The sequence below is a fragment of the Pecten maximus genome, chromosome 7 (assembly GCF_902652985.1).
Source record: "Pecten maximus chromosome 7, xPecMax1.1, whole genome shotgun sequence".
NCBI lineage: Eukaryota > Metazoa > Mollusca > Bivalvia > Pectinida > Pectinidae > Pecten > Pecten maximus.
The window spans coordinates 44,092,060-44,105,754 of NC_047021.1; the positions used below are offsets into that span (position 1 = coordinate 44,092,060).

The 13,695-nt window shown below is 33.2% G+C and overlaps 1 protein-coding gene across 2 annotated transcripts in view; it reads left to right on the forward strand.

Annotated features, from left to right (window-relative positions):
* LOC117330945 (protein Wnt-5b-like) overlaps nt 1-13,695 on the forward strand; it is a 62,438-nt gene that overhangs the window by 11,997 nt on the left and 36,746 nt on the right. Inside the window, exons 2-4 of one of the 2 annotated variants that reach the window (XM_033889520.1) lie at nt 2,479-2,611; nt 4,765-5,021; nt 10,630-10,922. In XM_033889520.1, the coding sequence (XP_033745411.1) occupies nt 2,514-2,611; nt 4,765-5,021; nt 10,630-10,922 (648 nt within the window). In that variant the 5' untranslated portion in view covers nt 2,479-2,513. Of the gene's footprint in view, nt 1-1,752; nt 2,612-4,764; nt 5,022-10,629; nt 10,923-13,695 lie in introns of those variants that run through there. The other variant, XM_033889519.1, reaches the window with a different exon arrangement.

Genomic DNA, 13,695 nt, shown 5'->3' on the forward strand with positions numbered 1-13,695 from the left:
TACCCTACTCGCTATATTATATATTATATACCATACCCTACTCGTTATATTATATATCACACACCGTACCCTACTCGTTATATTGTATATTATATACCATACTCTACTCGTTATATCATATATTATATATTATATACCATACACTACTCGTTATATTATATATTATATACCATACACTACTCGTTATATTATATATTATATACCATACACTACACGTTATATTATATATTATATACCATACCCTACTCGTTATATTATATATTATATATTATATACCATACACTACTCGCTATATTATATATTATATACCATACCCTACTCGTTATATTATATATTATATACCATACCTTACTCGTTATCTTATATACCATACCCTACTCGTTATATTATATATTATATACCATACCCTACTCGTTATATTATATACCATACCCTACTCGTTATATTATATATTATATACCATACCATACTCGTTATCTTATATACCATACCCTACTCGTTATATTATATATTATATATTATATACCATACACTACTCGTTACATTATATATTATATACCATACCCTACTCGCTATATTATATATTATATATTATATACCATACCTTACTTATTACATTATATATCATATACCATACCCTACTCGTTATATTATATATTATATACCATACCCTACTCGCGATATTATATATTATATACCATACTCTACTCGTTATATCATATAGTATATATTATATACCATACCCTACTCGTTATATTATATATTATATACCATACCCTACTCGTTATATTATATATTATATACCATACCCTACTCGCTATATTATATATTATATACCATACACTACTCGTTATATAATATATTATATACCATACCCTACTCGTTATATTATATATTATATACCATACACTACTCGTTATATTATATATCATATACCATACACTACTCGTTATATTATATATTATATACCATACACTACTCGTTATATTATATATTATATACCATACCCTACTCGTTATATTATATATTATATACCATACCATACTCGTTATATTATATACCATACCTTACTCGTTATATTACATATCATATACCATACCCTACTCTTGATATTCTATATTATATACCATACCTTACTTATTACATTATATATTATAAACCATACCATATAATACTCGTTATAATATATATTATATCTGCCGAATATTGTACATGCTACTTCACACACACACACCGATACGTTTATGTCATACACAATACAACAGTTCATTAATTACATATAACTGGTATATATTGTGCATCATAATTTATGCATTATTTGTTATACATGAATATTTCATATGATAATGTTCATCAGAGACATTGTTTATAAATCGACATGACACATATCTTATTTACATTCTGTCTTAATTAAGACAAATCCTTATGCTCAACTGAAAGGTAAAATACTATTAATTAATTAGCCATCATTATAACATTTAAAGATGAGCAAACAGATTATCATTTTCGTTTTGTATTCAGTTTACGATCTGAAACGCGATCCAATTTCACATGCACCTATCGTATATAAAACCCTATCACGTATAGCCGGAGTCCGCATCAACCGAGTCCAACATTGTGAGATTTGTTAGGTTACGGACGCCGTAGCTTTTATAACCAACCTGTGCCCTATCATATATGCATGACTGCTCATTGTGTCCCTCAGAGCGGCAGCCCCCTCTCCGAGATCTTCTTGTTGCTATCTACTGTCTAAAGTCAAATATGACAGACATTCACCTCAGGGATATTGTCCCGCTAGCCTGCCTCATTCCATAGTTTGTGAATATTATATGTTTACTATCATTCTGCATACATGTGAATCAGAGGAATGATATTGACGTTCCCTGTAATACCTTCGCGGCTTTTCTCACACGGTTCATCGTTATGTATAGGGACACCGCTTATTAGATCTACTACACGACAGTTCGGCACATTCATGCGACATACAAAATACAGAAATCCAACTGGTAAAAATAGGAAGAAGTCATTTACTAATTATTATTAGTGTACATGTCTCAGATGGACAGATCGAGAAAAAAAACATTTGAAACACTTAGGATGTGGGTGATATGGACCAATCAGAGGCGAGCAAACGTCAGAGTAGTCGTCTGCTGTGTGGAGGCATTACCATCAATCACTGGTCGAGTGCCACCTCTGTTGAAGGGGTAATGATGCCTTGGGATCAGTCGCAAAAATATCATGAGAGAGTGTGTGTGTGTTGAACATGATTTGTTGTGAATTTTAATCATTCGTCAGTCTGATTCTCACTGTGTACCTACTATGTAGGGAAGGATGGATCACCACAATTTGTACATATATTGGGCCACGTGCGCACTGTGGAAGGAGTAATTTGAGTGGACTGGGAAATGTTGGATGATGTTTAGCATGGAATTTATCAATGAGCTATGTATTACTCTACATCGTTGTTTCCGTCCGTAGTGCCCCGGAAAGACAAACGTCAGTGATATGCAAAAATGGCCCTAGGAATCTCACGATGGCCAAGGATAGGGATCGTGATTCTGATAGGAATATTACAAGCTTTTCTTGTTTCTGCCGTTGGCGATATTTGGTGGTAAGTGTGATTTTTCTTACATTGAATAACAATAAAAAATTATAAAACATTATATTTTATTTTGAAATTAACCATTAATTAACTTGCAATTAAATTCAATATTTTCAGTTTATATATTTCATTGCATTTTAAATCTATCGTCATAGACTCTGGTCCAAATGTTGTATATAAAATTATGAAAAGATAAATATTGATTTTTAATTTTTACGTTAGTATTAAACAATAAATGTAACTTGATCACATTTTTTATTAAACATAAAAATTATAAATCTATCACTTTGTGTATGGAAATATGTTTTCTTTTTGTGTAATGACATATACGGTGTCAGTTCGCCTAGTTTTATTATCATTTGTGAATTTCTATTTGTGAAGAAGATAAATCCTCTATCACATTCATCAACTACTATCACGGGCATTGAGAGTGATTTAAACTGGCAATGGGTAAACACTGGAATCGGCCTTTATTGACAAAATTGTCCGGATTAACCCAACATAGATTCACACAGGCCACATTCCTCCTGACTATATCGGTAGAAACTATTATACACAAGCCCATAATACACCTATGAGGCATTCCAAAATAAATATCATATACAATGTACACACCACGACAAAAATGTCCAGATAATCTAAAACGTTAAAGTGACAAAAACGGGTATACAATTTAACAAACCCAGTGTAGTAGAAGAGAAGCGGCTAGCGTTTTTTGTTTATGCACCGGTCGAGCGAAGTGCCCATACAAGATATACCCTTGAGCCCCGCGTTTGTAAAGTGCGCGGCCAAATCAATAGAAAAAGGGTGACAACTGACACTGTCGTCTGCTTATAGGTAATTGATGATTTTCTTTTGACCTCAATTAAACACTCAAAAATAGCTGGAAGATAAACAGACATCATTATTATACAATCCAGCTCACGATATCCCATATCAAATGCATGTCTCGTTCCGAGTTTACCTGTACAGGTGATCCCCAACACAATCGATAATGTACGCAGCACATCAACAATTTCCCTCACATTTCTCAACCTATTAATTGTCATGATATGACAAGCGACCCCTTATTTACCTAAATACAGCTATATGATCACAGGTATATGAGGATGACATTGTGAAACAAAGGTGTTTAAGAATTCCTGTTTGTTACAATTTGAATAAATTTCTCGCTTCCTATTTCGTTGTCCAGTTAAAATGCTTGCTTTTGATTTTGATGAATAGAGTACGAATGCATACAAATTCTACAGTTATTTTTCTTTTTTTTCTTTAGCCCTTCATTTAAATAACTTTGCAGTAGTATCGGTCTGGATGAATCACTCTAATTTACACCATCTGTATTTCCCGTTTATTTTTACATTTTTATTGATTAAACGTACAAGACTATCCAGGTTTAATCACGGTTCTGGCATTTTCCCGTAACAGTTAAGTGTTATGAACTCATGGTCGAGTGGCTTAGAAGATATAGCTCTTCAAATTAGATACTGCTGATAGCTGTTTGTGATAGCACGCTAGCACACATGCAAATACTATTATATTGAGTAGATAGCAGATTTCATTCAATTTGAAAACATATAAACTCCTTAAGTGCTTCCAAAAAATATGATTGTGATTTTTTTATTATCACAAACCTCATTTATGTTGCAGAAACATCAAGTTGTAAAACTTATATTTAATAAATACAGTTATATAATAGATTTACGACATTTTGTATTCAATTCCATGTTGTAAAAATAATTTTCTAAATGATACTAAATCCATTTATTGAAAAATTCATCGACTGCCATCTTAATGTCTGAATGTAAATCTAATTTTAAAAAGTTAAAATTTGATTAAATATAGTTCATATATCGTCTTTTAATGTCTATATCGAAAAAGAATAAATTTAAACCATATGCATTGATTAAACTTGTAATGTATTGAAGCAAATGTAATTTTTGTTTTTATTTGAAGCATATGGCCAAATGACTACAAAGAGGAGTCAGTATTCGCGTTAAGGTCATTAACTACAACCGTAAAAATTCATATAGAAAGTACTTTTGTTTTATTTTCTAATAGTTTCATTTAACCTATTTTCTTAACCACTAGCTGAGACTTTTCTTGTTTTAATATGTTTCTTTTTGCAATTCATATTCATATGTGGTTATATATTAATTGCATAGGAGTCTTGCTGGCAAGTTTGAGTCTTGGAAGAACCCACAGTTATATATCCTAGGATCACAGCCTTTGTGCCCTAAGTTAAGGGGCCTGTCCCCTGGGCAGGTCAGACTTTGTCAGCTTTATCAGGATCACATGCCCAGTGTCGGGAGAGGGGCCCAGCTGGGCATTGCTGAATGCCAGGTTCAATTTGGACATAGGCGGTGGAACTGCTCCACAATTGAAGGGGACAATTCCGTGTTTGGACCAGTTTTAGAAAGAGGTAATATATAGAGGATATTTGAAAATGTATTCAGTCATACCAAATATATTTCACGAGTGTGTTGCAGGAGTGAAAAATATCATAATGTTAGCTTCACGAGTGAACAATATTTGGTATTACTGAAGATACTGTTGCATATTCTGTGTTTTATTGTTTTGGAGTGAGAATTACTGTTTCGTTATTTTGTCGGTATTCTCACTTTGTAAGCAGTGCTTTGATTGGTCAAATCAGAAGAAGTGATATTTTTCATTTTTCTCTTGTGAAAAATGTCACTTTTTCTCTTGTGAAAAATGTCACTTTTGTAGAATGAATATATATTCATAACCAACAAAATCTAGTCTAATTTTTCAGTTATATGCTCAGGTAACATTTGCAAGATAACGTAAGTGAAGTGTATTCGACACTCAAATGTAAATCAATATTCTCCAACTAAAGTTAATTAGGATCATTTTCCCACGATGCAACATTTACCGAGATGTACCAATTCACGATATGTGATATATTCTAGAGTTGTAACAGAAATTCTTCAAAAAACCAAACCAGAAGTTAAAATAATTTGTTTAAAACCGATAATTCAATCAAACATATCAAGTATCATTCAGCAAACAATCGACGATGTAATGAAATATGTAACTTTTTTTTTTACTTCAGTCAAATTAGATTTAATCAATGCTAACGAGACTTTACATCCTTAAAACACACATATCAAGCAAGGAAACGTTTCCCTATCATCAAGCCTCCGCCAGACTTGCTTTAAATTTTCCAACTCAATCTATCAATTATTTCGTATTGGAAATGTGTGTTGAGACTCGCCATTAATACAGGTTGGTTCTTAAACTATGTTTCGTGCTACTCATAGCATTGGACGACCTTGTATGCACATTAACTTGTGTTAACGTATTCATTTTCCAATATTGGAATCTAGATTCTTTGCTCTGATTTTACTGTCATGCTCAGATAATATTTACAGAATTTTAGAAGTCGTTTCGTGTTTTTTTTATCAACATACCAATAGCTACATTCTGTGTTTTAATGGTTCTGAGATACGAAGGTAACACATCAACCCTATCTAGTTTGTTTTTATCAGTTTCATTCAGTTTGTGTCTCGTCAGGTAACAAATCCAGCAATATATTTTCCCGGGGCAGACTTTTAAATAACTGACTAGATAAAGGCAGAGTTGATGAGTACGTCCGGTTAGTGAATGAGCTCGTAATAGCTGCAAAATTGAACATACTTAGTCTTATTATGGATGTTGATATCAGTGCTCTGTAACTCATTCGGCAGAAAACCATTCTGGAAAAGGTTGAAAATTTCCGTTTTCTGTGTGCAAGTCATTTAGGTAGGACTGGGAAAGCATATTTAGACAATTAGAAGTTCATATGAGTTCCCAGTGATGATAAGACAACTAGGCTATCAGATACACTATCGCAATCGGCAACCTATTGATATGAAGTTCTCCGGCCTGGACAAGGGTACTCAGTTCAGAAAGCAGAAGGAAGTATAACGTTGTGTAAGAGCCTGGTGAATCTGACAAAACAGATAATGTTTTCGTGTCGACGAATGATAGATAAAGTGATTCTAGTCATGTCATGGAAGTAGAATAAGGTCTTCATCAGTAATCAAAAATGTTTTCGTGTCGACGAATGATAGATAAAGTGATTCTAGTCATGTCATGGAAGTAGAATAAGGTCTTCATCAGTAATCAAAAATGTTTTCGTGTCGACGAATGATAGATAAAGTGATTCTAGTCATGTCATGGAAGTAGAATAAGGTCTTCATCAGTAATCAAAAATGTTTTCGTGTCGACGAATGATAGATAAAGTGATTCTAGTCATGTCATGGAAGTAGAATAAGGTCTTCATCAGTAATCAAAAATGTTTTCGTGTCGACGAATGATAGATAAAGTGATTCTAGTCATGTCATGGAAGTAGAATAAGGTCTTCATCAGTAATCAAAAATGTTTTCGTGTCGACGAATGATAGATAAAGGGATTCTAGTCATGTCATGGAAGTAGAATAAGGTCTTCATCAGTAATCAAAAATGCACAGAGAAGACAAACTTTATCTCTTTCACCGATAGGGATAAAATTATTGACATGTCAATAGTAAAAATCTGAGCTATTTTGAAAGAGCAAATGCATGTCAAAATAAACCAGTTATTATCACTAATAGTAAATAACCCGTTGCAGGAATGAAAATAACTGCCTTCGTCGTGTCACAAATAAATTCCTGAATTATATATACCAGGCTGTGCAATGTTTAGTGTAGTGTCCATGATAGCGTTGTTGCAAATCCGTTAGATTTATAAATATGTCCAGGATCAACGTCAACGCAGATTTTTAAGTACATGGTGTGATGTTTTAAACATTGGGCCAAACATAAATAAAGTAATAAAACCATCACCTCATTGTTATTATACCATGTATTTTTTTATTGTCAGATTCTGTTCCGTATTTTAAGAGACGTGTGTTAAATGTAGATTAGAGAAATGATATTTCTATCGGTTTTTATGCAGCTGATACTATTCTGACTCCCCATGTCAGGAAATCTAAAGAATTTCTATTATATTTTTCGTGTCGTTATCAATACTATAAACTTCTTCCCTGACGAACCGTCTGCCATGTACTTTGGCAATTTAAAATGATGTAAAACTCGGGTTTCAACAGTTATGAGCCTTTTCAAGCCGTCTGACTTATCGCAATTGTTATCAAACATACAATTTGAGACTAAAGACAGATATAGGTTGTCTCGAACTCGATTGTTTTAGTTGTTTTTGTTAAAAAAATGTTAGCCATCGTTGTTTTTGTGGCGAAACGTGGAACATCTCACTAGCGAATCTCCAACCACGTTATAGCATACATATTACAAAGCAGACTCAACACTTTTTTTCCTCCAAAATGGTGGCTACGTTTTACGAAATATCAGGCAAAAAACACTTTGCATGAAGCATCAGTCAAAAATATTCCTTTTTCGCGTATTTAATTGCTTCATGTAAAATCAACTATCGAGCGAAAACCAGACACATGGGATTTCTAGTCGGCTGGAAAAAAATCTTTGCGATTTCAAACGTAATCCGCATGATATGGGGTATGGAAAAGCAATTTAAGAAATAGTTTCTGCAAGCTAGAACATCCCGAAAGGTCCCCTGGGTCTATCGCTATCGACAGCAGAGAAAAAGACCACCAAGTATTCTGGTTTTCTGGTTTTCACTAAAACACAACTTCCTTTCTTCTATTCTTCTCTTTGTTACTGCCCTGGTGTGGATCGTCCTCTCGGCTTGGTATGCGTTCCCGCTTAGGGAATCCATGCTATCGTTCTACGTTTTATTTTATATTCATTTATCTGTAATTGCTCCTTGAACTCAATGCATGTGAATGATTCTGTTTTAAAAATATAAAATAAGGCCTTTATATATCGTGAATAGAAATGATTAAGTGATAAGTTGATATTATTTATGGTGGTATTGCTGACATTTGCACCTGTTTCATTGAAATAGGAGGTTCGTTTATAATATGCATTAATGAAATCTGGCGTACGAAGAAATATATATATGAACATCTATGAATTCAAAAGTTTGGCTGTTGAAATATTTAAATCAGTAACTAATTTAAGTTTTTTGCTTTAAAAGACAAAACGTAAAAGTACGATTTTTTGGTTACCTTGTCCATCCTTTCCTACCGTCCGTCATCACGAGCCTCTTTCTTTCTGGTTTTCACTGTCTAGTCCTGGATCACAAAATACCTATTTCACATCTTGATATAATCTTGAAATTTGACGAATTTAACATTTTGTATGAATAATGAATTTTCAATGAATAATTTCTATGAATATTAATATTTGAATATTAATATTATGGAACTACTGTATACTTAATAAGTAATATTTACAAAGAAATTAAAGACACAAGAGATTTATGAACAACTTTTGTTTTATGAAAAAATGTGTATTTTCTTTTACAATGTTATTATTTATGTATTCATGCGTATTGTAAGGTCAATGGTAACTGGTAAGAATATATTGACCTAAGTGGGTCTTGTACCCATTGGGAGTGCCCATTTATCCAATCCAATGTCGAGCTGATATTCACTGCATGACAATGTGTGTCACATGCATTAATCAGCTGCATTATGGACACTTTTAGTTTGGTAACCGGAAGTGCTAAACATTTATATATTAATATATGATTGACACGTTCGTCCTAGCACAGTGAACTTTTAATTAAATATATCATATCTTCTCTCTTATTAACACGAACTGCAAAACTATTGATCTTTTTGATAATGTTCACCCTAGAAATTGTGCTACCTGTAAACCCTAATAGAAAAAGGCATTATTGTAGTAGATTTTTTCAGTGCATGGGTTTCGACAAATGATTCGCAATTACACTTTCACCATGTGCTAAGCTTCGTAATGTGTTGGAAGGTGTTTATGATTGAAGTGGTCTAACTTAGTAGAATAGATTTGTCATTTCTTAATCAAACGTTGACAGGTTTTCCGTACTCCGCGGTAAACTGATAGTATGTTACCTGATCTCAGTGTCATATATGTGACAAGCCCGTGGATTGAATCGCGACGTCTCATCACTTCAAGACGAGGGCGTTATCAAGGTTTAAAACGAAAATTAAGGAAATGCAAACATGATAGACTAAGTATGTAAAGTTATGTTAGCTTTTTATATAAATTTCTCAAAATTCAAAAAGATAAATTTTCTTTTAAATCTTACCAAATATATGCACCAAATGCTATTGTTTCTAAATTCAATTTTACCAAATGTTTATAAGTTCATTGAAAAATAATTACAAATATCAGAAACAGTGAACTGATATTTTATTTCTATCAATTTTCACTTAAATAACTTCATTTTTCAAAATTTGAAGATTGAGTAGAAATGCATCGAATCTCAAAAGGGATTTGAATTTGTAAATCTGTTCAAAAGGAGTAGCATGATATTATAATATGTGATCTAGATTAATCAACTACACTGCCCAAATAATGGGATTTATATTTTCACTGAAATGAATGCCAGTCCTGTGTATTCTAAACCTTTATTGAAATAAAATAATTTAAATAAGCCTTTTGAATTGTTATGATTGAAATTATAAACAAATCATATTAAGTAAATATGGAAATAATTACAAATTTTCATTCCTATTTTGAATGCGTTTTGAAGGACCATTTGCATTGAAAAGCAAATATTACAACTATGCTTTTAACTTATTTCGCGCCGAAAGTAAAATATGCAGTAATACTTTAGTAGGTTTAATCTTCAGCAGGTTTCAAAAATAAAAGAGGAATAAAACTGTTCCCTCGTGTATGATTTGCAGCAGTTATAAAGACGTTATTTAGATGCTCATTTGGTGCTGTTTCGTTCGCTATCTCATTACACCAGAGCGATTTTGTTCTCAGCATTAATATATACTTATCATTACGGAACCTCAGTTTTTGACATAGTGACAACCAGACAATGATATATAAAGAATTTGACCTAAATTTATTGATATTACTAATATTTCATATATGACATAATGACCACCAGAGAATGATTTATACATTTGTTTACCTATATTTATTGATGATATTAATATCACATATTTATATCTCATTTCAGCTAGTCGAGAAGCTGCCTTTACACATGCAATTTCGGCCGCTGGCGTGGTCCACGCTGTGAGTCGGGCGTGTCGGGAGGGCGAGTTGTCTCGGTGTGGGTGTAGTAAGGCTATGCGCCCTAAAGAACTCAAACGAGACTGGATATGGGGAGGATGTGGGGATAATATAGAATATGGCTACAATTTCGCAAAATACTTCGTGGATGTACGAGAAAAGGATAAAAACCACAAACGTGGATCGCGTGAACTTGCCCGGATGTTAATGAACCTTCATAACAACGAAGCAGGCCGAAGGGTAAGTTACATCACTTTTGTTATATAGCCAACAAGCTATCACACTATTAGTTATACAGAAAAGCCAGCGGACTGTTTGTTATACCGACAAACTACCAGACTGTTTGTTATACAGCTAAGCTACCAGACTATTTCTTATACAGCTAAGTTACCGGACTGTTTGCTACATATGCTGGCCTACATATGATACAGACAAGCTACCGGACTATTAGTTATACAGACAAGCTACTGGACTATTAGTTATACAGACAAGCTACCGGACTATTTCTTATATAGACAAGCTACCGGACTATTAGTTATACAGACCAGCTACCTGACTATTGGTTATACAGACAAGCTACCGGACTTTTTCTTATATAGACAAGCTACCGGAATATTAGTTATACAGACACGCTACCAGACTATTTGTTATACAGTTAAGCTACAGGACAATTGCTTATACAGACAAGCTACCGGACTATTAGTTATACAGACAAACTAATGGAGTATTTGTGATTTAGACTGTAATATATACTACATATATGTGTCATGCAATCAAGTCTGTGAAACAGTTTCATATAAAATGTATTTAATTGTACCGAGCTAGAGCGACCAAAATCGAGTACGAACTATAATCTCCAACCAAGCACACCTTTGTTTACAGTGTTCATGGTGAAGAATGTCATCTCCTGATAAAATATGGGCTACGTTGACCTAACTGTCAAATATATATTTTATATCAAACACCAAACATCGAGTCCAGAGTGACCAGACTTACAACACGTCTATATATGACACACATTGACTAGAGAGGCATATACTGTCTATACACTGATATATAGTCTAGTGTGTCGGTTACGAAGGCTAGGTATGAATATTAACAGACAATGTAGCCCTGTTGGGTCAATAAAAGTATCCTGACAATTACACGATATTTGATTTATGACATGTGACTTCCAGTAAGACCATCAATATTCGCCATGATTTGGCGAGTTGTCGGCCTGTACGGTGTTTGTATGTCTGTGAAAGGTCGACGGATTATGCAAATAAGTTTTCCTTTTTTTCACACTGTTTCACACTTGTAGATTATTTTCTATTCCCCACGACAGTTTTCCTTGGACAAGTTTTCAGGTCAAAATGCATTCATGCATTAAATATTCTACAATTTTCTGCATTATCTACCTTAAATTTTTTGTCCTTTGACATAACATGTTTTATTGCTATGTAAGCACTGCCATTGAAACTTTATAGAGGTTTGTATAAAGAGATGTTTTTACAAAGCGAACATCTGCTCGCTAAGAAAAAATTACGAAACTAAGCCCACCTAGCTCTGTACATCATTGGCAAAGTAAACAGCGTCATGGGAATGACATCCTATATGATTGCCGCAATGGGATATGCGGTTTATCACCTCCGTATTGAGATGGTGATATTATTATGTATGCAACTCGATTCAAATGCATTTACAATCTGTTGACATTACAATAAAGCAAAGAACACTTTTCTCTGAATAAGGGTCGAAACAGGAATTTGGCACATAGGCAATATATCCTTGTGGAGGTCGGGCTGCCGAGGGGAAGGTTTCTGTATGATAAATCAAAACTGTATACTAAATATAATCCCCCAACGTAATTTCCAACGATGGTTTAAAGAGCATATATTTGAAATTGATTGATTGGTACAACATTTTTCATAATGAAAAATATCGTTTAATAGCTGATAACGAAACACTGTAATGGTCTATATTTTTGTGTTTTTGACTCGTCGTGTTTTAACTTGAAATATATTCCCGTGAAGCCTACAATACTTTAAACAATAACCTAAAAGTAAAAAAAAAAAAAAAAAAGTAATAATAAAATAAAATAAATAGTAACTTGTAGTTTAACACATTATCTTAGCAGATAGAATTAAAACATCATATGTTTGATGTTTCACAATTGATTATTTCTTGCTAAAAGAGCTATACCGAATCGTCCATAGGCATATATTTAATCTTTTCGAATTTTATTTGCCTCTACATTAATGTATTCTTTTGTTCATTGACAGATGATAAGTTCACTGGAGCGTATCAATATTGTGATTCACACATTCACTCAATGGTTCATTTATTGAAGTATGGCATTCTGTATTTTGATTCATTGGGCTATAACAGCAATTCTGGTTGAATAAAGATAATTTCTATAAGAAATCGAAACCCATTATATAAATATATATTTATGTACCAAACCAATCAATACTTTATATATTGTATCTATATATTTATATATAATGTAGAATAAGGTAAATTTGTGCGATGAACCATATATCAACGTTCTCGCGCTATAATTATCTGGAGTGATATATCGGTGTTTTGCTAGACAGACTTTCTAAAATGTTACGTTCCGTTAATATTTTCATATTATTGTGTAAATGGATGAAACACTTTTTGGCGTGTATGGTGGAAAATTAGTGGAATTGATTAAAGTAACTCCTCAAAACACTGGCTGAGTGCCCATACCTGTGGTCAATTTCATTTCAGCTGTGGTTTAAGTGTTAACGTTGCTGGATACGCTTGAAACCAACTTCCACGGGAACGTGACACATGTAGACACTAGTTAGGATGATTTAAGACTCCAGAGCCAGTTATTGGCATTCAGAAGATTGAATTCCATAGAGGGACGTTTATATTTCTAGATAACTGTTTAGTTAATAGTTAATGTTTACGTTAACGAAATTTTGATTTTACAAATATCACCTGTATTTGTCCGACTTTCATATATGTATTTCATTGACCGAAAAGAATATATCTTACCTAA